Raw genomic sequence first — 27131 nt, forward strand, 5'->3', positions numbered from 1 at the left:
CCAGTGGAAGCAAGATTGGCCTATTAGCCTGCATCCGGAGAAAAAGGGAGCGTTAACGAGCTCAGAAGCAGCTGGACTCATTTGTCAAGAGAGTGATTGCATGAGATCATTGGATGATGGTGGGAATGAACTTCCCCAATCCGAAATTAGAGCTGAAGAGTGGGACGGTTTGTAGAGGGAAAAAAAATGGGCCTCTGAAGGACTGTCCGGAAGTCTAGAGGAGCGTCCTCGCTGAGGGCTTTAGCATCTCCCAGTACAGCCACACAGACACAGGCAGGTCCAGGGTGACACCTGGTGGCCAAATACTAATACAGCAATTCAGAACAACTAATGCATGCATGCAGTTGTAAGTTGCACCCACTGCTGACACAGATGTGCAGATGCACACACACAGCTTGTCTAGGCTGTAGAGAAGAAGCACTGCCAGTAGAATAGGGCTCTCTGATGTCTAATAATACCAGGCGTGGGCAATAGAGGTGTATAAAGACCCCCAGCGTCGAGCTACATTTGGGATGATGTGGGATGGTGATCATCAAACATCCTGACCTCACTAACGCTCTCTTCTTTTTTTACTTGGCCTCCAGATCTAAAAAGCTCAACCTAGGTTTTGTAGGTGTGTGTGTGTGTGTGTGTGTGTGTGTCTCTCCATATCCAGCTTCCTCCTTCTCACCACAGCAGTCACACTGACATGGTAGCAGCATAGTGGGGCAGTGGTGGCTCAGCGGTTAGAGCCACTTAGGGCTCGGCAAGCTGCCACTGTTGGGCCCTTGCTCCCCGGGCGCTGTAGTTGGCTGCCCTAACACATGTGTGTGTGTGTGTGTGCGCGTGTGTGTGAGAGTGTGTGTTCACTACCAGATGGGTTAAATGTGGAGGACACATACGTGCACCTTTACCTTTAGTAGTGGCGTCCGTATCGGTCAGTGGAAATCGCTAGCTTGTTATAATGATCCATCCATCTTCTTCCATCTCCTTCTGCCAGGTTAGGGTTGTCGTCCAGAGTCTGAGGGGTCTGAAGCCCTCCCAGAATCATTGGGCGCAGAGCAGGAATTCCTTCTGGACAGGGCTCCAGTCCGATGCAGGGTACCACACACACACACCCACCCACCCACCCACTCATACCAATGGGCAGTTTAGCATAGCCAACTCACCTACCATGTGTTTTTGAGGGAGGAAACCCAGAGGAAGCCCACATGGACATGGGGAGGACAGCCCACACTCCTCACAGATGGTGGCACTCCATCCAGCACAAGCTAGCCATCTGTAAAAATGCCAAGCTTTTATTATTATTATTATTATTATTATTATTATATGTTTTAATGATTGCTACTGAGAACAAAGCCTGGTTTAGTCTTAAAAGTTGTATATTAGTTTTCTGCTGATGTTTCTAACAGACTCACACTGTAGCTACATGGCTATGTTCAGCTCTCGCGGTCATGAGGGGGAAGGTAGCTAGCTAGCTAGCCAGCCAGCTAACTGGCTAACGCTAGCTACAATAATACACACCCTCTCAGTTTAATAAGCCTTTAAATGAAGCGTTTTCTAAAAACTGAGGCATGGGAGTGAATATATGTGTGTGTATAAATTCCATGTTTGCATGTTATGAGAAAAGCGCTGACTTTAAAATCACACAGAGCGCCGCGCTAACCCGGCTAGCTTGATGCTAACACAGCTAGCTGCCAAAACAGTGTGTTTACCACAACGTCTTTACGTTACTCTCTGAATGTGAGTGCTTTAAACAGAAACATTTGGAAAACAGTTATAAAATAACAGCATTTAACGTCTATAAACTGCAGTACGGTCCCATTTCGGGGGAGTTGGTGGGGGGGTGGGAGCTGGAAAACGTACCAGGCGCCAAAACGCGAGCGGAGCCGAGAGGAGCCGAGGAGAGTAGACAGCATGCAGTGGGACAGCACCGCCAGGTATACCAGTGGCCACTGCTGAATGTATTAGAGCAGAGGTCACTAATAGGCATACCGCGGTCCGAGTCCAGGCCCGGAACTGGACCTATACCCTATAAACTATCTATTGACCAGCTGGACTTTCCTAGCCTACGGTACCGATCTAGCGGCCCAGGAAGCTCCCAGACCAATCGTACGCGTTGTAAATATCACACGTGACGCTCCTCAGCCAATCAGATCTGTGCTTTATTATAGGCGCTGAGATTCGAGTGGGACGCATACATATCGTTGAACGACACTGAATTATAATAATAATAAGAGCTCATTCTCTGATTTAATAATCAGCTGTTGACTTGATCTAATGTTGAGAACCCGCAAATACATCCAATCAGTGTCATGACTAAAAAAACTAAAAAATATATATATTTATCAATATTATCAGTAAGAGTCTTTCCATACTGTCATCCCAAAACATTCAAAAACGCCCCAGTCTCTCAGTATGAGACCGGATAGATCAGCAGTTTTCGACCAGCAGTTTATGTCACCTGTATGCAGTCAAGTTTCCTTGAGGTAAAGAAGATCTGTGTAGGGTTGGGGGTCCAACAGCTCCACTGCCCATCAATCACTTCCAAACAAAGATCAATACTTTTCCACTCACGTGAATATAAGAACAGTAAAGTTTCTGAAACATGGGTGTAACACACTAGGTTAGTTCAGCCCCATGCTGTATAATGGAGTCCCTTTTGGCTTGTGAACCAGTTTGCTCAGATCGCTGCTGCCGCCCAGTGGCCGGAGTAAGAATAGCTCTAGTAGCAGGTGAGAACAAGTGAGACGTCACGATGTTCAGGAGCATTTCTCTGACTGGGCCTTACTGAACTTTACTGACAATACCCCACTATTAGAGTGTTAGAGTACTAGAAATAAACAGGGTGTAATACCCCCACCTAGTGGTGTATCCAGGGAAATTCTGCAGTTAGTGGAGCTGCAGACCTTAAAACCCTGAAGAGTTCAATGGGCGTAGGCCGGGGCGGAGGTTTGCAGACAGGTTGAGCTCCAGGAGGGAGGCTTGCTTAGCATTTGCTATAGAAGGTCAGCCAGCCCTGTTGCTTTAGTGCTAAGCCAAATCTTTGAATCTGTTAAATTAAGTGTTGTGTGTGTGTGTGTGTGTGTGTGTTTACTTCATGGAGAGACAGGATACCAAAATAAAGACTTTATTGAAGTGCTAAACGGTCACATGATGCACCAACAGAACAGAACTGATCTGCACAAGAAGAAGAACGGTGAAGGCCGAACAACAACAACGTAACTGTGAACAAATGTCCTCTCTCCCATGAAACGGGTTTCCATGGTGGCATGGCATAGCGATGAGAGATGAGCAGGGGAAGAGGTTGGCCCAGCACGGTGACATCACTTCCTTTTTTGGAGCTCCCTCATGAGGGCATCCAGCTGTGGAGGGGAAACATCAAAGGATCAAAAGCAAGTCAAAACCTCTCTCTGGGTTTTTTTTTTTACCTGGTATTGACCCCTACGGTCCGGACTGAAGGCCCAGCGCTAAGAGTCGCACTTCAGCAAAGTTCTCACCAGGATGCTCTTCAGGATGTTGGTTCGCAGGGGTCTCAGATAGCTGCACTCTCCCGCTTCACACAGTTTAATCTCCTCTGACATCTGACAGAACCAGAGCACACATACGGAGCATATTACACACACTGGCCACTTTATTGGAAACCTCTGCTGCCTTGTGCCTCCACTCACTGGCCACTTTATTAGAAACATCTACTGCCTTGTGCATCCACTCGCTGGTCACTTTATTAGAAACACCTACTGCCTTGTGCGTTTCTGATAAAGTGGCCAGTGCACTTGTTTTTTTTAAACAGATCACCCACCGCTATATGAACTGTAAATGTGTGTGTATGTGTGTGAGATGATACCTCTGGTGAGCTGTAGGGCTCGATCTCTCTCTTTCCTCCAGGATACCAGCCGTGAGACCAGTGCTGAGAGGCAGACAGCTGCACCCCCAAACACAGCAGCAGAGCCGCCACCAGTAAGAGCCTACACACACACACCATCTCTACAGAGAGAGAGAGAGAGAGAGAGAGAGAGAGAGAGAGATTAATATTCACTAGGCTACTTTACACCTGCTTTACTTTACAGCCAGAATCAGCTTTACAGCCTGTCGCTCGGACGTATCCAGGGCCAGAAAGTAAAAATCCACCTGGATTTGTGATCTCTACCAGTGTGCAGCTGCTGAACCACCCTCCCATCTATTCAACCCAAACAGTGACGCTACTTCGCTACTGTTTAGAGCTAAATGTCCTACCGGTTCTCCGGTGCTCCTGGGCAGCTGTGTTCTATCCGGTTCCTCTGGAATCTGCTCCTCTGCAAATGTGCTGTCTGGAGTGTTGAGTTGGTGCCTTCTGTCAGCGGCCTTTAGTCGGACCCAAGGAAAGCCCACCACTTCTTCACTGAAGCTTTCTTCATGCCTTTCCTCCTTATTTATAACCCCTCTCTCTCTTTCTCTCTCTCTCTCTCTCTCTCTCTCACACACACACACACACACACACACACACACACACAAGGGTTTCCGTTGGGACGGGGTCTGAGTGCGTAACATCAGCTCAATTCCAATTATCATCTTCAAACACTCCTGACCCCTGAGGGACACCGTCCCAACCTGTCACAACCCTTTCCCTCTCTCTCTCTCTCTCTCTCACACACACACACACACACACACACATACATACACACACACGTCTAATGAGTGACGTGTGAAAACATGTGGATATCCACAGCTGTGAGTCAGAGACTCTCAGTCTATAAATGATAAACAAAAATGTTGTAAAATCATCAAAACATGAGAAAATGAGCCATTATTTTTGGACCGTCACACAAATATAGCTCAGAGGGGACTGCGGGGGTCCGGGACAGTGCAGGAAGGACGCAGATAGATTATAAATAGAACAAGCTTATTACATCCTAGCTATTACATATAATCAGACAGACATACTACATATATGAACATATACCTATATTGAAGGTATGTACACATTGTATAGTTTATGCATATACTTATATGAATATATACGTATAATGTATATATGCATGTACTTATTATATACATGAATATATACCCATCATGTGTACATATGCACGTTTACATCTTACAAAAATGGATATATACCTATAATGTTTTTTAAGTTATATTTATATATAATCCTAAGTACATGTAAGTACCTGTATTTATATGTAAACATAAAATATATCAAATATGTACTAAGTGCATGTATGTATACATAAGGGGTATATATGCATATATATAATAAGAACTATTATGAATACATAATAGGTAAATAGGTACAGTGAGTCCAAGAAGTATTTGATCCCTTGCTGATTTTCTTTGTTTGCCCACTAATAAAGACACTATCCTTCTGCACTTTTAATGGTAGATATATTCTAACATGGAGAGACAGAATATCAAGACAAAAATCCAGAATATAATTTTAAAGAATATATTTTAATTAATTTGTATTTCAATGAGGAAAATAAGTATTTGATCCCTCTTGCCAAACACACTCAATACTTAGTGGCAAAGCCTTTGTTTGCAAGCACAGCGGTGAGACGTTTGTTGTAGTTAACCACAAGTTTAGCACACACACCAGGGGGAATTTTGGCCCACTCTTCTTTGCAGATCCTCTCTAAATCATGAAGGTTGGTGGGCTGTCGCTTGGCAACTCTGACCTTCAGCTCCCTCCATAGATTTTCGATCGGATTGAGGTCTGGCGACTGGCTGGGCCACTCCATGACCTTAATGTGATTTTTCTTGAGCCAATCCTTTGTTGCCTTTGCTGTATGTTTAGGGTCGTTATCATGTTGGAAGACCCAACCACGGCCCATTTTCAGATCCCTGGCAGAGGGGAGGAGGTTGTCCCTCAGGATTGTGCGGTACATGGCTCCATCCATCTTCCCAGTGATGCGGTGAAGTAGCCCTGTACCCTTGGCAGAGAAACACCCCCAAAACATTATGCTTCCACCTCCATGCTTGACGGTGGGCACAGTGTTCTTGGGGTCATAGGCAGCATTTTTCTTCCTCCACACATGGCGGGTGGAGTTGAGGCCAAAAAGTTCAATTTTGGTCTCGTCTGACCACAAAACCTTCTCCCAATAACTTGGTTCATCTTTCAAATGATCATTGGCATACTTGAGGCGCGCCTCCACATGTGCTCTCTTCAGCAGGGGTACCTTTCGGGCACTGCAGGATGTGAATCCATTGTTGCGCAAAGTGTTGCCAATTGTTTCCTTGCAAACTGTGGTCCCAGCTGCCTTCAGGTCATTTGCTAACTCCTGCCGAGTGGTTGCAGGACGATTTCTGACTGTTCTCAGCATCATTGCCACCCCACGAGGCGAAATCTTCTTTGGAGCACCGGGCCGAGGTCTGTTGATTGTCATGTTATACTCTTTAAACTTTCTGATAATTGCACCAATAGTTGTTACTTTCACATCCAACACCTTACTAATCTTTTTGTAGCCCATTCCAGCTTTGTGAAGGTCAACAATTCTGACTCTGAGGTCCTGTGACAGCTCTTTGGTTTTACCCATGTTGGAGACTTGAAATCTGTGTGATCTGTCTGATTCTGTGGACAGGTGTTTTTCACACAAGTGATTAGTGAGAACAGGTGGCTTCAGGTCAGGTAACAAGTTGATTGGGAGTGTCTAACTGGTCTGTAAAAGCCAGAACTGCTAATGAATACTAAGGGATCAAATACTTATTTCACTCCATGAAATACAAATCAATTAATATATATTCCTTAGATTTATTTTCTGGATTTTCTTTTTAATATTCTGTCTCTCCATGTAAGAATACATCTACCATTAAAAGTATAGAATGATCATGTCTTTATTAGTGGGCCAACGAAGAAAATCAGCAAGGGATCAAATACTTCTTGGACTCACTGTATATAGACATATAAGTGCATGTATATGTTAATGTAATAATTAAGTGTATGTAAACATGTGTGTATATATATATATATATATATATATACAGACATATATACACTCATCATATGATTATATACCTATAATGTGTACATACAGGTGCGTATTACATATGGCTATATGCTCATCATGTATACATTTACTTATTACATAAATGGATATATAGCTCAAGTGTTTACATACAGGTATATATTACATATGTGCACCTATATCTATAATGGAAACATACATGCACTATATATGACTATATATTTATCATATATACACAGTACTTATTACATATATGCAGTTATAGCGATAATGTATACATACATTTAGCTATTACACATATATGGATGTATGCCTATAGTGGTTACATCCAGGTACATATTACATATATACCTTTAATGTATACCTACATGCACTTACTATTGTGTGAGTCCCGTCACACACCTTGCAGGTATTTATAGCTCTGTGGTTCTCGTGAAACACCATCTGCAGGGGCCTGAAATGACCACCTAAATATTTTGTCTGGGGAGCTTATTTATTAATAACAATGCAAATACATTGCATTGTTATTGCCCCGCCCAGTTGTGATGTAATATAAAGGCGAGACACGTCCTAAGAGGGTTCACGTGGATCTGTTTTCTTCTCAGGTAAACTTCCACTCTGGTTCTTCCCTCATTTCCTCTCTGCTGCACAAGGTAACCTTGCTTGTGACATTGTTGACTTCTGTGAAGGACACACTGACCTTGGGAAGACAAGATAGAGGGCAAACACTTGTGTCCCTCATGTGTGTGTGTGAGAGCGGGGACGTCTGATTAATTCTCCTGTGTTGGACGCTGATTGAGTTCCTGTCTCTCAGGCCGTGTTTAAACAGTCCGGACGTTTCTGTTTGAACTAATCTGCTTAAGCTCCCACCCCGAGCACCCTGGCAGCCCACCCTTGTGATTCACCCTCCACGGCACGTCACACTGCAGACGTCTGATGAAAGAGAATGAGAAGCCTGAGTACCTCTTGTCGCCTTCCCTGGACAGTAGAGACAGTTGCATGAAACAGTGAATGAGCCGGTGTCCCTATACTTTTGTCCATATCATGCATTTTAGACCTTTAATTGGGTGATAAACAGATTCCTGAAGGAGCTGGACGTCAGTCGTTAATCCAGGGGGCTTTGTTGACAGCAGCTGAGCGAAACTCATCAGCAGACACTATGAGGCTTATCCTGACGCGTCTTCACAAGGGGGGGATTAACCTCTCAGCGCTGACCCGCGTCCAAATGAGAGGGCAATTACGATGCGGACACACCGAGCCAGGAGCCAAGGGCCAGGAGCAAGTGCTTGAGCAGTGAACCAGATGTTTCCAGACACAGGTGATTCAGAAGATTCAGGATTTCAAAGCGATTCTTCCGTTTAGGCTCTTCTTCTACCATCTTAATGTACAAAAAATAAAAGAGTCAATTCCAGATATCAAAATGCCACTCCTGGGTCATGGCTGATGTGCTACACGGTCAGTAATTGTTAACATGGTTACTAACAAGTGTTACCTTAATAACAGCAATAATAAATAAATAAATAAAAATAATAATAAAAAAAAAAGCTCTTGGAGAGATCACAGGCTGTTGCGGTAATGACAGTAATGTTGGGGCTGGTTATATATATATATATATATATATATATATATATATATATATATATATATATATATATATATATACATATACAGTCATGCCCGAAAGTATTCATACCCCTGGCAAAGTTTGACTTAAATTTACTTTTATTTAACCAGAAGTTATATTTTTGCCTTGAAACGACACAGGCATCTCCCAGGAGATAACACGATGATGTACAAGAGGCATCATTGTGGGGAAAAGCATTTCTCAGCTTTTATACACATTTGAACAAAAAGTGGCATGTCCAAAATTATTCATACCCTTTGAAAACTGTCACAGTATATGGGACAATCCAAAGTTCTATACCATTCCAAATAGTCCAAGCTGTTTTAAAGCATCCTGATTACCCTGATTCATTGGGAACAGCTGTTTTAATCAACTCAACAGGAGAAAAACAGCAGCTCTCTGCAGTTGGTTTGTGGACAGTCATGGCTAAGACAAAGGAGCTCACTAAGGACCTGCGGCTGCGCATTGTGGCCGCTCACAAGTCAGGAAAGGGCTATAAAGCCATATCAAAATGTTTTCAAGTTCCAGTGGCTACAGTGCAAAGTATTATTAAAAAATACAAGAAGTTCCGCACTGTGGAAAATCTCAGAAGATGTGGTCGGAAGCCAAAAGTGACACCTGTGCTGGCCAGGAGAATAGTGAGAGAGGTGAAGAAAAATCCAAGGATCACCACCAAGGCCATCCTGGTGAATCTGGACTCTGCTGGTGGCGACATCTCAAGGCAGACAGTTCAACGGACACTGCACACTGCTGGGTTCCACGGACGCAGGCCAAGGAGGACACCACTTCTCCAGAAAAGGCACACAAAAGCCCGCTTGACCTTTGCAAATGCTCATCTGGACAAAGAAGAAGACTTCTGGTGTTCTGTTTTATGGTCAGATGAAACAAAAATTGAATTGTTTGGCCACAATGATGTGTGCACCATTTGGCGTAAAAAAGGAGAAGCCTTCAACCCTAAGAACACCATCCCCACTGTCAAACATGGTGGTGGGAACCTAATGTTTTGGGGGTGTTTTTCAGCCAATGGACCAGGGAACTTGATCGCAGTAAATGGCACCATGAAAAAAGAGCAATACATCAAGATTCTCAACAACAACATCAGGCAGTCTGCAGAGAAACTTGGCCTTGGGAACCGGTGGACATTTCAGCACGACAACGACCCAAAACACACAGCCAAAGTGGTGAAGAAATGGTTAGCAGACAAAAACATTAATGTTTTGCAGTGGCCCAGCCAGAGTCCTGACTTGAATCCAATTGAGAATCTGTGGAGGGAGCTAAAGATCAGGGTGATGGCAAGGAGACCCTCGAACCTCAAAGAGTTGGAGCTCATCACTAAAGATGAATGGGCAAAAATACCAGTGGAGACCTGCAAAAAGCTGGTCAGCAATTACAGGAAGCGTTTGATTGCTGTAATAGCCAATAAAGGCTTTTCTATTAATTATTGAGAAGGGTATGAATAATTTTGGACATGCCACTTTTTGTTCAAATGTGTATAAAAGCTGAGAAATATTTTTTCCCACAATGATGCCTCTTGTACATCATCGTGTTATCTCCTGGGAGATGCCTGTGTCATTTCCAGGCAAAAATATAATTTCTGGTTAAATAAAAGTAAATTTAAGTCAAACTTTGACAGGGGTATGAATACTTTTGGGCATGACTGTATATATATATATATATATATATATATATATATATATATATATATATATATATATATATATATATATATATATATATAATTTTTTGTTTAAAAATATGAACATACATAACACATTGTCATAAATATATACTTAACTTTTGATATGTTATACTAATATATGTATACTAATTATTTAATTATCTGATTAGTATAAAAAAACTATTTGTAACCATATTATAATCTTTTTTAATGTACATTTTTAAAATGAAAATTATTATTTTGTAAGTAATAAACTAAACAACCTTGGGACAACAAAAGTTCCCCGAACAGAAGAATCGGTCAAATAATCAGTGAATTCACACTGAACAGAAGCCGGGTATAAAATCTCAAGCACTTTTATTAGGTTTGAACAGTTTCTTGTTTAGAAAGGCCATTTGGCATTATATAATTATATATAATTTTTATAATATATATAATTATATATACATATATATTCAAATTTTAACAAAAAATACTAAAAAAAAAAAGAGACGCAAATAAAAAATAGGATTTTAAGACAATAATACCGAATTAAAAATATGAAAAAAACCTAATACATTTCAAAATGGTCCCAGTACAGTTTCATATACAATTGTCATAAAAAAAAAAAAGATACACAAGGCAGAGGAGGAGAGGAATGAAATATAAATAACGTTATGTACAGAAGGGAGCGTTTGGAGAGCGTGAGGGAGTGAAAGGGCGAGGTATGGAGGGTAAAGAGAGGTCTATAGAGGGGTTTATTCTATAGTGTACGATCGAGGAGGACCAGCAACAAGCGAAAGAGCCACGGATCAAACTGGCTTCAACACCGCGAGCCAATGGGCAGCTGCTTCACTGGTCAATGGAGATTACGTTAAGAACTACTGTACGGCACTGGACTGTGAGGATGAGGTCGTGGAGGAGGGGGGGGGGGGGGGGGGGGCGCTGACCGAGCCATGGTCCAAAGATCTTAAGAGACCACCACTCCCAGTCTCCACAACCGAAATAAGAGTTCAGTGGCTGGATCACCTGAGTCACCAGTCCAGTATTCCTATTACCTGTCAATCACTGTGCTGGATCTGATCTGACCTGTTCTGACTGTTGGGACCCAAACTGACTCACTGGGCTTCAGGCCTTATTTTGGAGGGTCGGAAGCACTCAATGGAGGGTCAGGGGCTCGGACTAAGGGTGGTGTGGAGCGTTTGAGGAGAGAAGAGGAGGAATGAAGGGTACAGGTTCTCCCTTGCCCCAAATTAGGTGTGATTAAGTTGTGCATGCAATTCCCATGATGCTAATTGCAACAAAAAAATATATATATATTCTATATATCCTATATTCTGGCAAGGAAAAGTACCGTAAATCTAGTAAAAATAGCTGTTATAACTCAGTTGGTTGCAGTTTTAAATATTTTTATACATTTATTATTGTGTTATTGTGTTATTGTGTTTTATGTTTTATGCTTTTTCTATTGGTAGATATTTTAGTTTTTTTAAGCATTATTTAATCCAACCGACATTAAAATTTGCCCAGAAGCAGAAATAATTAGATGAAAATGTAACTTTATTAAAAAAAGGGAGAAATATTAGACTTTCAGTCACAATGTAACAATATAAAGCAGAGTACCAGCTTTTGGAATGTGCCTAGCATGTTAGCATGAGGCTAATGTGTTAGCTTGGGGCTAACACATTAGCTTAAGGCTACAGCGGTGGCTCATTTGTGTCTAATATCGTACTTTTATTATGTTGAATATCTGAAAACGCAAGCATTGAAACGTTAATTTAAGGCACTACTACTAGCTACTCCGTATTTCTACTGTGGGGGAAAAACAAACAAACAAACAAACAAACAAACGAAAAAAAAAAAAAAAACAGTATGACGTCTAAGTACTAAACTTAGACGTCATACTGTATCAAACTTAATTCTGGAATTTTTGGGCAACTTTTTTTTTCTAGATTTAAGATTTTCTCTGCTTTTCTAGGATAGCGTTGCTATTTTTAATTTTATGACCCAATTTTAAGAATTACACGCAATTACACACAAATTCAAGACGAACGGACCAATAGGAATGCTAGTTTTTGTTTTACTTTGACTTTTATTAAGTGACATTTATCCTTATCCGGTAAAAATCTTTTGTGCCGGCGACAATGTTTTTAATAAGTTAGCTACGTTAGCCTCGAAACTCCAACAAAGCAAACATGCTGCTAAGCGAATCCGGTTTGGGGTAAGGGAGAAGCAATGTAAAGCTGGACCGCAGGCGTGAGCTCCTGTTAACGAGTCAAAATTTCTAGCCAAAACCGTGAAGCGTGTTCAATAAAGTTCGTAAACAGGCTAAACTGCGATGGGTCAAGCGACGAAGTGATGAGGCACTTGCTGAGTGGACCGGTCCACAGACTTTGGAGCACTGCGATAGGAGCTAGCCTCACTTGAGTGAAGGGGTGGAGCCTGCTACAGGAAGTGGCTGTATGGGGGACTGAAAATGGGGTGGCGTGACTAGTGAGGGCATGTTTGTTGGCACAGTGTTTCTTGTCCAGTTGTACAAATCGGCAACTCTGAAGCTCCGCCCCCCCACACACACATACATACACAGCATTGACAGTTCTTAGTGTTTGTGTGGCAATAAAGCGAAACAGTAATAATAAACAAACCGAAAAAGAAGAAACGTTGGCCAACTTTGCTTTTATATACACAACACCCCCCAAAACACCCCGTTTTTGGAAATAATAATATTTAAAAAAATAATTATACATAGGCCGCCAATGTGGAATGACTAAATCCGTCTCTGTGACAACTCCAACCATCCCACTCTTCGGTAAGATGCAAACTCTAAGGGGGTTGACATACAGGTCACTGGGCACTAACCATTCCATGGGTCAACAATCGATGTAGGCGCTGCCCGCCACTCCGTTTGAGATATCAGCTCATCCGTGGTGGGCGGTCACCTTTTAACAAGAAGAGAGAGAGGACAGCAGAACAAGCAGAAATTTGGTGGGACCAGAAACCCCCTTCTACCTAATTTGAATATCTTAGGCTTCGCGGGACAAACAGGTAAACAAGTACACAAGCAAACGAGGAGGAGTCACCCTTAGATTGGCTCAGCGAACTGAAAATACTGCTAACGAGGAATGGAAGCCAATTAGCACCGTCCGTACTAGCTATGTAATGCTAATTAGCATGAGCGTAGTTAGCATTATACTTAAATGGGGCCGTGCTAACTGGCCATTCTATTTATGCCAATGTTCATTAGCCAGGTTAGCATGGCAGAGTAGAGTGGCTCCAGCACTGGCGCTTTTCGGGACAATCTTATGGACCTTTGCGGAAGCTTGTGGACCTGGTAGGAGTGATGGAACGCTCCCCCTCGGCTAACGTGGTCGTTCCACGGGGCGAGAAGCTGAACCGGGCTCGGGTGAAACTTTCCAACACTGCCTGCTTCAGAGGGCATCGCCGAGCTCAAAGAGGCGCACCAGGCCCCGGTTCTCCAGTTCAGGAACCTCTGAGGTTCCAGAGAGGCGTCAGGGAAGGAAAAGCAGATAGAGAGTCCCGGTTCTCCAGCATACAGAATTCAAAACGCTACGAAACAAAAATGCACGTGCTGCCTGCGTGTGCTTCCATGAGCGCGTGTGTGCGCGTGTATCGAGTGCTGTTGCAGAGACGCCAAAAGCGACCATCAAGCTGCAAGCAACAGGGTGGTAAAATGGTCCGTCACTCAACTGCAGAGATAGAAAAAGTTAGAATCATACACACCTAAAAAAGAAACCCAGAAGGTCCCGCTTTTCAACCCAAACCCTATTTAGAGTCTTATATTTATATTTATATATATATATATTTTTTATATACCAGTAAACTATATTAGAAAAGAGTCACACCGCAGCCAGAACTGCTTCTTAAAAAAAAAAAAAAAAAAAAAAAAAGTGGTGTGGGAAGTGTATTTACACTGGTGGGGAAAAGAAAGAGGACAATATTAACAAGACCAATATTACAAAATACTCAAGAAGGCATCTCTGATTTTTTTTTCCTTTTTTCCTTTCTTTTTGTCCTTGTCCAACAGAAAAGAATGGTGTCTCTCTCTCTCCCATCCTTAAATCGGTCCCGTTGGTTCTGTTCCCTTTTCCATAATTACGGCCAGACCGCTTTTCCACCACGGTGCCGACGAGAGCGTGTGTGTGTGTGTATGATTGGCTTTGCGTAAAAGAGAGAGAGAAAAAACGTCTTTCCCCCTACAGGGTCCCTACTTGCTCCCTCCACAGGGTCCCTACTTGAAGTTGGCGTAGTCGGAGAAGGCATCGATGTATTCCTGGACCACTTTGTAGCAGAACTCGTACTGCTCCTGCGGTGAGGATTACACACACACACACACAAACACACACACACAAATCAGCCATCTGAAATTGATATGATTTAGTGTAGCTCAAGCCAGGATCTCGTCGCTGTCACGCAAACCTCTGGTATCTCCAAAGAGGTAACGTTACAGGAGAAGTTAAAATGGAAGATTCTATTCCAAGTCATTTTGGAGCATTTCTATTGGTCCATTCATCCTGAAATTCTGATACAATGTAAAGAACTGCCAGATTCATATTATGGAGAACAGTGAAGAACGGCAAAAATGGAGATACAAGTTTTTTTACAGAAGTTTACAAATAAAAACATTCTAGTCCCAGTGTATAAATAAATAAATAAATAAATAAAAGACAACATGACCAAAATGTGTGCTAATATGCTAAATGTAAGCAAGTCAAGTTGCTCCTTTGACTTTGTTGAACAGAGGAACTGATGGCCCAACAGTGGGTAGAGTACTGGGCTTGGTTGTGGGGTCAAATCCCAGGTTTTCCAGCTGTCACTGTTGGGCCACTGGGCCACTGGTTCCTCTCTGTTCAAAACACAGTCACAGGAGTAACTTACTTACGTTTAGCACGTAGATCTACCGTGATGGTAACAGATTTCTATAATCTGACCAGACAATCTGATTCAGACAATTAACTACAGTTCACTACAGTACAAGTTCCCAACCCTGGTCCTGGGGCTTCCTCTGAAGCTGGCAATTTGGAGCAGGGCCTACTGGATATTACAGAAGTAAATACTATGAACCTGCGACTGTGTGTATGTGCGTTTGTGAACGTCTTTGGGTGAGCTCACCAGTGTCTGCACCATGTGGGGTCTCTGCAGTCGGAGGCTCTTTACTGTCTGAAAGACGTCCAGAATGCCCTCTGCTTTGACCCGCTCCAGAACCGTACTCAGAGCACAGAATGTCCCCGTACGGCCCGCCCCGGCGCTGAAAAGACACACTCTCATTAAAAACACTGGTAAACACGGTTGTACGCATGGGCCCGTCAGAACCAGGCAGATTCTAACTGGTGGAGTGAGTGTGGACCACCTGAGCTGGACAGTGGTTCTAACAGGTAGAGTAGGTATGGCTTCCCTGACTGGTGGAGCAGGCGTTTGGTGGCTCACCTGCAGTGCACAGTGATTGGGTGGTTTCCAGACTGCTGCTGCTGCTTCTGGACAGCAGCAATGATGTTGATCATTCCCTTGCCATCTGTGGGGATGCCCACCTCGGGCCAGCCGTGGAAGTGGAATTGACGAACTGCCCGAGCCTTATTCTCCTACAGAGAGAGAGAGAGAGAGAGAGAGAGAGAGAGAGAGAGAGAGAGAGAGAGAGAGAGAGAGAGAGAGAGAGTGAGAGTGACCGTTACCATGATGTACCTTCTATGGTTGGGTCACATGACCACAGGCCAGTTATGTCCTCAGTGCAAAGGGAACACTGTGGAACGTCAAGCTGTTCCTGCACTATGGGAAGAGTCCTGGGTGTGTGTGTGTGTGTGAGAGATTGCGTGCTCACTCTGTTGTTGGTGACGAGCAGGTCTCTCACAGTGTAGCTCTCACTCTCCTCCTCTCTTTTCAGCTCAATGGACATGTCACCACACACCATCACGCCGTCAGTGGGCCAATACTGAGCACACTTCTCCTACCGAGGAAGTTGGAAAGAGATAAGCGTGAAGTTCCTGCGGTTCATATGCACAGTGCCCCTGACACCTGCTGCGATATGATACAGAGCCCCCTGACTAAAAAGGCAGGAGAGTACCCCACCGGACATCTGCACCCAGGGCTGTAGAACCTTAATAATCCAGGCATCCCTCACCTGTCCTCTCTCCTCGAGCTCAGTCAGCATGACGATAGAGCAGCTCCTCCACTCCCAGATCATCCTCCAGAAGTCCTCGATGGTGTGCAGCAGCGGCCCCTGGCTCGCCATGTAGGAGTCCTTCTGCCTGTAGCCCTACACACACACACACACACACACACACACACACACACACACACACACACACACACACACACACAAATATAGAGTCATTAAAACCTCTTGGATGTTCTTAAGTACACCTGAGCTCCACAAGGTCACCACACCTGATGCCTAACATGAACTTAAAGGGCTACAACGCCCCCTGAACCCAATCCATACCTTTGGAGTGAACTAGGGAAGCAGGACTAATCATTCAACATCAGTTGCTGACCTCACTGATGCTTTTTGGTGGCTAAATGCAATCAAAACCTCACAGCAAATGTTGCGATATCTAGCGTACAGTCTTCCAATAAGAGTAGAGGCTGTAGAGTCGTTCTATTACTTGTGCGGCAATCAGAACATTTTGCTATAGCCCTTCTGGGACACCAAACGGGCCAGGAGATGGACAGCAGATGATCCACGCTACAGCTGCAGGGGACTACTGATCAGTCCTGGAAACAGAACTGGCCCTCAAACAGCCAGACGTGCACAAACACACATGGTTATCATCTAGCATATCTTCTGCACGGCTGGTTAAATGACCTCAATGCTGAAAAATGCACTTCCTCAAAGCTTTCCAAAAAGCCTCCAGTACCAGAACACAGTGTGTGGTCCATGGTCCAGAGTGGGACCTTTGGAGACTGCGTTTTCAGAGGAACGCGTGTGTGGCAATTTTCTACCTACCCCAGATGTAGTCAATCAGCCAAGACACGTGTGGTGTTGAAATTTGGCCAACAAACACTAAGAAGTCAATGGACCCCAAATCCTTTCAGTAAATCCATGCAACTTTCATCAATCTGCCCAAACCACGTCCAGGTCTCCATTAGACCAGCTTACGGCTCATGCAGACTTGACCTGAGATAAGCGCTTGTGGACACCCCTTCTAATGAATGCCTTCAGCTACTTTTAAGTTGCACACATTGCCGACAAACACACAGCCAGCGTGTATTTTGGCTGGACAAGCCGTACCGTGAAGGCATTCAGCCTGGGATCAGATCAGACTTACGTCGATGAAGGAGGCGTTGACGTAGTCCGTGTTCTCCTCGCCGCGCTTCACAGGGATGATCACTCTGTTAAACTCATCTGAAGGAGAGGGAAGGAGGGTAGAACCAGAGAGGACGAGAACGTGAGTCCAGTATTATGTACAGTTTGTTTATCAAGAGCCAGACTTCATAAATACACACACACACACAGCTTACATGGAATGATCTGCAGCACACGATTCTTCTTCATGTTCGCAGGAAGGTTCCCTGTTCTCATCTTATCGTTCTGGATCTTTATGGAGGTGAGTTTCTGCAGAAAGAACAAAAAAGCCAGAGACCATCTTCAACACACTTGACCTAATCGTAGAGGTTTGCTGGTACAGCCCAGAATCTATAGGTCCGCAGCAAAGCATGCCCCCATGCTCAACTGTCAGGATGAGGTTCTCATGTTGGACAGCTGTGTTAGACGTACAGAACCATGAGCTGCAGGAATCCTCAACTCCACCAGAGGGCAGTGTTGAGCTTTTGTGGTCTTCTGTGGTCTGGGTTTACCACAGAACAATAATAGTAAGATGCTAAATGACTCAAAGGAGAAGCCCACATCTCTGGTGAGCGGGACCCACCTTGAACTCGGCCTCCAGGCCGCCACAGCCAGCCCCAGGTAATGGGGCATAGAGTTTGGCCAGGTGGGACTCCAGAGAAGTCACCTCCAGCTCTGTGTCCCCGTACAGGTAGTGCTCCAACAGGGCCTGGAAGATGAACACGTACTGCATCTGTGGGAGAGAGGGGTGGAGATAAGGTTAGAAAAATGATTATATATGTTTGAATTATTTTACTCTCTCAATTTACTGCGTTTGTAACCATACAGGAATATACTAAATATTCCCCTGTAGTTCCTGCTAGATCAATCAGGCGATCCTGAACCCTACCTAAAGATCTACTACCACGGAGAGCTCTGATCCAGCACACTTGGCTGTAATATTCAGATGCCCCTGAGGGTCATACTGTTAAATCTAGGTTGGAGCTAAGCTCCGCAGCACTAGGACTGTGCAACCCCTGGTCCAAAGGCTTGGAGCAACCCTGCCCTGCCCTGGAACTCAAGACCTCAGGACTCTCTAAAGTCAATTTTAAAGAATTTGAAAGATGTTATCTTCGCCGTCTTGAACAGAAACACAGTGGAAATCCTGACAGATGTCTTTAGAAAGCATCGCTAACATTCACGGTCCCCTGCATAGATTTCCTTCAAGAAAAAAGGTTAAAAAAAAAAAAAAAAACATAAAGGAAACTGACGTCTGTCTGGACCATCTGGCAGCGCTGTGCTCTGATCCGCGTGACAAAGCCGAACACGTCCACCTTCCTCTCGGCCCCCATCATGTCCAACATAGCGTCGATCACAATGAAGGTCCCCGTCCTGCCCACTCCCGCACTAATAGAGAGATAGAGAGAGGGAGAGAGAGAGAGAGAGAGAGAGACACCACGGTTATTATACATCATATTTAGAACACCTAGCTGCTTTTGAGGGGCTTTTTGAAGGACACAGGTTTAGTGATAAACCATGTTTGAGTAAAAAAGAGACGTGCCGCTAAATCTGAACGTTAATGCTACAGAAGTGGCCAGACGCCAGTTTGGGCTAATGTTAGTTACACCACACAAACACTGCTGAACTGCTGACACTGTGATGGGACTGTCAGATCTCGTCAGATCTCCCATGGCGACTGGCGGGAGGAGTCCTAACCAGCCATATGCCAATTTTACACGGGGTAGAGGTTCAGCATCCTTACCTGCAGTGCACCACGATTGCCCCGGCGTACTGCGGGTTACACGTCTTGACCTTCTTGAGGAACTTGAGCATGCCGATGGGTGTGAAGGGGACGCCGAAGTCCGGCCAGCTGGTGAAATGGAACTGAGTGACCAGCCTCTGGGGCTTCTTTCCAGAAACATCGCCCACCTACCGAGAGACAAGAGGTAAATGGGGGCCCTTTAGAGTAAATGTACTTGGGAACATAATAAAATGTATGTTTTTTCACATGACTGCACAACATCTGACCGTTTGATCTTCATGTGTCATCTAACTAAACTCACACGACTGAAGAACAGCCTTCATACATCGGCCTGTCTTCTTTAAACCTCAGACATTCAGTCTGGTCTGCTCTTGATTGTTGAAGCTGAAGTGAGCTTGCTGAGGCCTTCAGAAAGAAGGATGTAGATGCAGAAGAGTCTGCAGGAGTCTGGGCATTTATGGTGGGACAAACAAGTCTTGTGCTTGACGGATGCGCTATATGTTGTGGGAAGAATAATCAGTGGACGGATTTGATGAATCAGTAAAATTTTAGCCGGCTGCGGAGTCACGTTCGAATGAAGCTCAGCATTTGGATCTCTGACCAGGACCCCTGGTCTCTTTTTAAATAGACAGCAACGGCTTCCTCCTTGAACTCCTCCCATGCAAACCTAATGCGCATGGTCTCAGGAAAACTACATTTCTATTAATTACATTTTATAAAAGACGTTTAAAGGCTTTTCTTCAGTTGTGTGTGTTCAGTTATATTGCCTCCATCCGAACAGCATTCTACAGAGTAAGTGTTTCGAAGCTCCTTCTAGCAGCCACTTATTTCATCAATGTATTCCACATTCCAGCATAAATCGACTGTCCAGCCACATCTGCATATTTAGTGCGCTTGTTTAAAATAACAGAGCTCAGATTTCCACCACTACGATAAAAAGCTGGCAATTGAGTGTTTTGGGTCTGATAACCCCTTTTTCTGTGCTGTACAGGAGAGAGGTCAAAAAAGCTCAGAGCCATTTGACATACAACATAATCCAAAGGTTTGTAGACACTCTTTCTTTTTAGCGACTTCAATAGAAAAGCATTGACCAACACGATGGGAGCAGCAGTGAGCACACGGGTCTAAGGGCACCGTTCCCAATGCCAAGCGTGGCCTGAATATATACGAAGCTTTGGGCTGTGGGGTTCTCTGGAGTGATGGCACCATATCTAATACCTTTGGGATGGGTTCGAGTATCAGAACGAATCATCCAGCACTGGCACCTGTCTGCTCTCGTGTGGCTGAACGCAACCAAATCCTCCTCCAAAATCTGGCGGAAAGCCTTCTCACAATGAGAAAGGGCTGGGAAAGCCGGTGCCCACAAACCTCTGGCCATGCAGCGCAGCTACAGTACCTGCTGAATGCAGAACTTGCGGATGGTGTAGTCCACCAGCACCATCACGTCCTCCACGGAAACGCGAATGTTCCCGTAGGTCCAGCAACCCTGGTCCGGCCAGTACTGCGCACATTTACACTGCAACACACACACACACACACACACACACATAATCACAATCATAATCAACATCATTTACAAGCCTCAGTGACAGGTCATGAGGTTTCTTATAGTCGTCATCATCACATAACCATCCTCATCTCGGGTCATCCTGAGTCAATTCCGATGGGATCGCTGCTGCTGCAGAGTCTGTGTATCATCGCTGTCCAATGAAAAACATGCATCTCCAAAATAGTGACTTTACAGGAGAACTCTGAACGAAAGTCAGTGCTAAATGAGAGTTTCTGAGAGTAATTTAGAGCATTTCTATTGGTCCACTTATCCAGAATTGTCTACACAGGGTATAGAAGCAGCTACACGGTTCAAACAAGGGGACAAAAATATATAGATATATATAGCAGCTATAATCCTTAATGTTTGTATTATTTGGGAAAAATGTCTTATCGGCCATGTTGGTGGCTTTATTTAGGGTTTAATACCTATAGAAATATGAATTCCAGCCATGTAGAATTTGGTAGAAATGTTTTTTTGGAGCTTCATCCAGCTCAGTCCACAGCTGATCCGACAGGTAAACAGGTGGTAGCTGCGAACTGCAAGGAGTCAGTCTACTGAACACACTCCTAGAACCGTTCACTCGACTCAGATACGAGGTTTTATCCTCTCAACAGGTGCGATGTGACTTGAGTGAGCCTCAGTCAGCTGGACGTCTCTGGCCCGACATCGATGAACCGTTGGTTCTTGGGTAATTTGGAAAGATCGCTTGGAATCACAGAGGTGCATCTGAACTGGGGCGGACTCGACCGCTCTACACCAACATACCTCTTTCCTCTCCTTTAGGTTGGTCACCATGACGATGGTGGCGGTGTTCTGCTCCCAGATCATTCTCCAGAAGTCGTTCACCGTCTCTTCCTTCGGCCCTGAAGCACAGACACACGCGCGCACACATTATATATATATATATATATATATATATATATATATATATATATATATATATATATATGAAGGCAGTGACTCCCACTAAAGCTGCACAGTGCTGTCCTCAGGACTATGGATCCCAACCCTGGTCCTGGAGAACCTCCTGTCCTGCACGTTTTGGTGTCTAACCAGTTCCCGACACACCTGATCCAGCCAATCAGCTCAATAACAAGCTGTTCCTGAGCAGGAAACCTCTAAAAAGTGCTGGGCTGGGGGTTCTTCAGGACCAGGACCTATTCCATGTCCTTGAGAGAGCTCCTCTGGTGTAAATACGGCTAATTATCATTCAGCTTTATATAAAAATAAATAAAGAAATAATAAAAAGAACCACTTATTTTTAGTCCTTGTGTTTTACCTTGGGCAGCGATAAATTTGTTCTTCTCCTGATAACCCTGTTAAGAGAAAGACAGGAAATGAGGTCTCTCAGATTAGACGTCTCTGATGTGCAAGAGCAGGCCCGCACACTCACTAACTCACTCACATTAATGTACGAGGCGTTGATGAAATCGGAATCTGGAACGCCCTCCAGAGAGGAGAGGTGCACCCTGGAGTGATCATCTGAAAAGAGAGAAGCTTGATTTCATTATTATTGTCACATCATTGGACAAAAGTATTGGGACACCTGCTCATGGACCTTGCTCAGCCCAAAGCTCCTGCACAAAATTGAGGTGAGGTCAGGAGTGATGGATGGATTGATGATCACCACCCCATCTTATCATCCCCAACTCCTCCCAAAAGAACTGGGGACAGTTTTACTGTTAGACAGCTCAATGCTGGGGGGCCTCATACACCTCACTCACCCCATGCCTGGTGCCAACAGGTTTAACGCTGATCTGCTCCAGATAGTCTTATGCTATTGCCAGTACTTAGAAGGGGTGTCCACAAACCTCTGGTCATACAGTGTATGTGAGGGACATATCGGAGACTTGTTTTGTGTGTGTGTGTGTGTGTGTGTGTGTGTGTGTGTGTGCGTCCCACTCACAGGGCAGGATGTTGACGTAACGGTTCTTCTCCTTGTTCTCCTCCTTGGAGGCAGCGTCGCACGAGGCTTGGATGGGGCACACGGGCAGCGCCTGTACGGAGCGAATACAGCGGACCAATCAGATCTCACGAGGGAAGCGCAACACATTGAACAACACACTGAAACCAACCAGCTACGTTATAAAGACCAGCAGTCAGATCACGGTTAGATGTTCCTCTGAAAACCTCAGACACTGATTTTTGCGAGGAAGATGGATGGGTTTCTTCTGTTTGGCCACGCCCACTTTCAAGAGTCGATTTCTCCCACCGCCTGAAGTAGGCTAATGCTGTGGACACTGATCGTGAAGCAGCTAGCTGTGCTAACCCACGCTACTGAGAGCTATTTAGGGAAGAGCTAACTAGCGCTAGCTTTCCAACACAACACACGAGAGTGTGTGGAGAGCCATATCCAAGCAAGAAGAGGACCTGCGTCTGTGGGTGAAGGTGCTGGATTCAAAACATCCACCCAAACGTCCGCACATCTGCTCCTACCGTTTTGTGGAGGGGAAATTTTGTTATGAAGCTTTGGTGAAGCTTGGAAGTGAGATGTTAGCCTAGGAGCTAACCTAGAACCTCACAAGCACCGGACACGTCCATAAGGGTGTTCTGGTGTTGGTGTAAACAACGTAAACAAAGATGGCCGCCCCCACTGTTTAATGGAAATGATGTACAGTAGAACAGAGTAACCCCCCCCCCTCCAGAGTCTGCTTAATCTACGTAGGGGGAGGAGCTACTCATGCAAATGAAGTAAACAGGAGGCCAATCGAGGGCTGAATCTCGACTAAGGGTCATGAGTGATCGCAGTGGGTGAGGGGGGTGTAATAAGAGTGTTTGTGTGCTTACGTTGAATTCCTCCCGGAAGAGTTTGTTGTCATCCGCCATACGACGGTTCATTTCCTCCTCCAGCTTGTCCACAGGAAGGGGCGGGTACTTCCTGTTTGTGCTCGGGGAGCGGGCCAATAGCGGCACGCTCTGAAGCTCTGAGGTTCGACAGGAAGGGAGGAGTTGAGGAAAAGGGGGAAGGAATCGGGAGGAGGAGGGGGGGAGAGAAAATGAGGAGAGCATGAGAGAGAGAGAGAGAGAGAGAGAGAGAAAGAGAGAGAGAGAGAAAATGAAGAAAGGTGGAGTGAGTGAGAGGGGAAAAAAGGGAAGAGGAAAGAGAGAGAGAGAGAGAGATTTAAATTTTCAGTGCATTTCTTTTTGCTTTGTAATAATAAATAATAAAGTCCTGTTTTATCCGACTGGTCAACAGACTGGCCTGCAGTGGGCGCCACTGGACAGCACTCATTCTCTAACACGGCACACGATGTCAGCAGGAAATACAACAGGAGGAGGTGCAGAAGGTGGAGTTTTTTTTTTGTTTTGTTTTTTTAAAGAATGCCCCCCCCCCTCCACCTCCACCTTCTCAAACCTACACCCTCCCCACCACCACCACCACCAAGCCCATCTCTGGCACCTGTGTCGTCCGTCCTGCCATTGGTCAGACTGAAGGAGTTGGAGTGGCTTCCTGCCTGCTTGTACTTCTTAAACCTGCCACAGAAGAACATAATAAAAAAATCAGAGCCATGGCAACGGGCCCAGAGTGCCAGCCCCCTGCTGCTGCTGCGGGCTAGAGGATGAATGGAGTGCTGGGCTTCGACAAATATGTGTGCGCGCGTGTGTGTGTGTGTGTGTGTGTGTGTGTGTGTGTGTGTGTGTGCGCGTGTGTGTACACAATGTTCTCTTGCATTGATATCTCTGTATGCCAGAGACAGAGACGGTCAGTGCTGATATAATGTTCTTTTCAAGGCACCTGAAACATCAGCAAAACGAAAATGACCTATCTTTAGACATTCAGTCCAAACTCTGAGACAGAAAATAAATCCATATACTGAGAGATCATGTCTTTAAGATGTTCAGTCAAAACTAATAAGTCATAAACTGAAGTTATTTTGAGGAAAAAAATGAGAAAAGTCTAGATTTTGAACTTTTCAGAAATTAATTATAATAAATTCATATTTTGATAAACTTAATGAACATAAATGTTTTGAGAAAAGTAATTATTTGAGAAATGTAGAAAAAATTCTTCTATATTTTGAGACGCATCAAAACGGACAGAAAATAGGTCCATGTTTTGAGATACTTCCCGAGTAATAATTCATAATGAGACAGCAAAAACGTATAGAAGCCCACATTTCTAGATACTTCAAAACTTCTTTAAGATATTTAGTCAAAACTTTGAGTTAAGTAGGAATTATTTGAGAAATGTAAAAATGTCCATATTTTTACTTCAGATTTATAGAAAACAAATTCATATTTTGAGATGTCAAATTATTATGGAAACATATTCTGAGACACTTCGACACTGTAGTTTTGACTGAACATCTCAAAATAATGAAGTGTTGAAGTGTGTGAGAATATGGACGTTTCCATAAAAATGTTACATCTCAAAATATGGATCATTTTCTGTACATCTGGAGGTATTTCAGAATATGGATTTATATTCGTGAATCTCAGAGTATTGGCTTTTCTCAGTGTCTTAAAACAATTATTAATTTTGTGTAATTAAGAATTAATTTGAGAAACTGAGAAAAGCCAATAAGTTGAGATTCATGAAGGCAAGTTAATATTTTTTAAACTTCCAGATTTAGCGAAATAAATCCATATTTTCAGACTTAATGAATAAACATATGGAGAACATAAGCGCGCAGTTTAAGACATCATCACAACTTACAGAAAATACACTTTGGGAACACAATAAAAGCTTGTATATATATATATATATATATATATATATATATATATATATATATATATATATAAATAACTTCATTATTTTGGGGAAATCAGTCTCACGATTAAATATTATTTACAAAACAAACAGTGAAAATAACGAAACGAACCTGAGCATGTAGAGGACGATGATGATGAAGACTATCACCAGCAGAGATGATAAGGCCACCATCACGGCAATGATCGCAGTGTCATCTGGGGGGGCGAGAAGGATCAGGTGTGTCCAACAAAGTCCAGCAGTAAACTAGACTGAAACTGTGGTGGTGAACGGAACCGGACCCCTGAGGAGCCTCATTCAAATCTCAACATTCAGGTCTATTTTAATGGTGGAGGGATACATGCAGAGTGCTGGGACATGAAATAGTCCCCAAAAAAACAACATTACATAATAACCTCAGAGGACATGTGCGGAATCACTGGTGGGTTTAGATAGTGAATGATGGCTGTGTGTGTGTGTTTGTGTGTGTGTGTGTGTGTGTGTGTGTGTGTGTGTGTGTGTGGTAGCGACTCCTGGTTCCATTCACCACCACTCTACAGTCGACCAATTCACAGCACACAGTGAAACTGGAAAAGGCTGATTTCTCATGAGCAGAGCTGATCCAGAACCCAGAGCTCTACAAAACACACCGAGAGGACACAGAGGCCGAGAGCGTCTCTGTGCGGTCTGTGTGTCAGCTTCTAGGTTTGGACAGAAGACAGAAGGTGCAGAGTCTTACCTTCTCCATCTCCGCCCCCACCTGTGGAAGAAACGCCACACTGGTCAGAAAAACGCCCACGACTAAAGACGTGCCTTTCCTGAAGAAACGCAGAGCGACTGCACAGCTGCACAGGCCTGTTACTGAGAGGTGGCTGCTACTGTGGCGGCTAGTGCGGCTGCTACAGTATCCCAAGTGATCACTATGGCACTGCTAGATAGGCGATACTGTACCCCTGGTGGTTGTTATGGTGTCTCAGTGTATGCCTTGCCTTGCTATCCCTGTCAGTTGCTGTGGTGTTGCTACAGAGTTGGTCAGTGGTTGCTACAGTATCCAAATTGGTTGCTATGGTGCCGCTACATAGGTGATATTGCACCCCAGGTGGTTGTTATTGTGTTGCTAGGTGGTTGCTATGGAGTTCTTCAATTGTTGCTATGATGTTGCCAAGTGGATGCCATGGTATCCCTGGCAGTGACTGTGGTGCTGCTATAGAGTTGTTTAGTGGTTGTCATGTGGTTGCTATAGTGTTGCTGTAGTATCCAAATTGGTTCCTATGGCGTTGCTATGGAGTAGTTTAGTGTCTGCTATGGTGGTGTTGTGGTATTCCAGGGGGTTGCAATAGTGCTGCTAAGTGGTCGCTATGGAATTGCAGTTTTTTTTGCTATTAGTTTGCTAGGTGGAGCAGTGGTTACGGTATTTAAGGGGGTTGCAATGTGTTGCCAAGTGTCACTGTAGTGTTACTAGGCGGTTGCTATAGTGTTGCCAATATAGTTGCTATTGTATCCCCAAAAGTGGCTATGATGTTGCTATTGAGTTGTTGCTGGGTGGTAGCTTTGGTGCTGCTAATTGGTTGCAATGGTGCTGCTAGGGGGTCACTATTATATCACAAGCTACTGCTGTGGTGTTGCTAATGGTTGCTATGGTATCAC

At 44.2% G+C, this 27131-nt stretch overlaps 2 protein-coding genes across 5 annotated transcripts in view; both read right to left on the bottom strand.

Moving 5' to 3' along the window:
* Positions 1-3211: 3211 nt before the first annotated feature.
* On the bottom strand, positions 3212-5047 carry gnrh2 (gonadotropin-releasing hormone 2). Its single transcript, XM_072661438.1, has 4 exons — positions 4216-5047; positions 3827-3966; positions 3480-3563; positions 3212-3344 (listed from the first exon to the last, which is right to left on the bottom strand). Exons 2-4 carry the CDS (start codon positions 3962-3964, stop codon positions 3306-3308), a joined length of 261 nt encoding a protein of 86 aa, XP_072517539.1. The 5' UTR covers positions 3965-3966; positions 4216-5047; the 3' UTR covers positions 3212-3305.
* A 3199-nt stretch (positions 5048-8246) lies between these two features.
* Positions 8247-27131, bottom strand: part of ptpra (protein tyrosine phosphatase receptor type A) — a 31055-nt gene continuing 12170 nt past the window's right edge. For 3 of the 4 annotated variants that reach the window (XM_072661304.1, XM_072661301.1, XM_072661303.1), the window contains 19 exons: positions 26224-26244; positions 25618-25702; positions 24192-24265; positions 23579-23715; positions 22698-22788; positions 22197-22273; positions 22071-22107; positions 21557-21654; positions 20636-20755; positions 19240-19406; positions 18749-18884; positions 18082-18231; positions 17675-17768; positions 17482-17558; positions 16335-16469; positions 16035-16160; positions 15647-15798; positions 15332-15467; positions 12082-14525 (listed from right to left, as the gene is read on the bottom strand). In XM_072661304.1, the coding sequence (XP_072517405.1) occupies positions 14451-14525; positions 15332-15467; positions 15647-15798; positions 16035-16160; positions 16335-16469; positions 17482-17558; positions 17675-17768; positions 18082-18231; positions 18749-18884; positions 19240-19406; positions 20636-20755; positions 21557-21654; positions 22071-22107; positions 22197-22273; positions 22698-22788; positions 23579-23715; positions 24192-24265; positions 25618-25702; positions 26224-26244 (1988 nt within the window). In that variant the 3' untranslated portion in view covers positions 12082-14450. Of the gene's footprint in view, positions 8299-12081; positions 14526-15331; positions 15468-15646; positions 15799-16034; positions 16161-16334; positions 16470-17481; positions 17559-17674; positions 17769-18081; positions 18232-18748; positions 18885-19239; positions 19407-20635; positions 20756-21556; positions 21655-22070; positions 22108-22196; positions 22274-22697; positions 22789-23578; positions 23716-24191; positions 24266-25617; positions 25703-26223; positions 26245-27131 lie in introns of those variants that run through there. The other variant, XM_072661302.1, reaches the window with a different exon arrangement.

Source organism: Salminus brasiliensis, chromosome 18 (genome assembly GCF_030463535.1).
Source record: "Salminus brasiliensis chromosome 18, fSalBra1.hap2, whole genome shotgun sequence".
NCBI classification, from domain to species: Eukaryota; Metazoa; Chordata; class Actinopteri; order Characiformes; family Bryconidae; genus Salminus; species Salminus brasiliensis.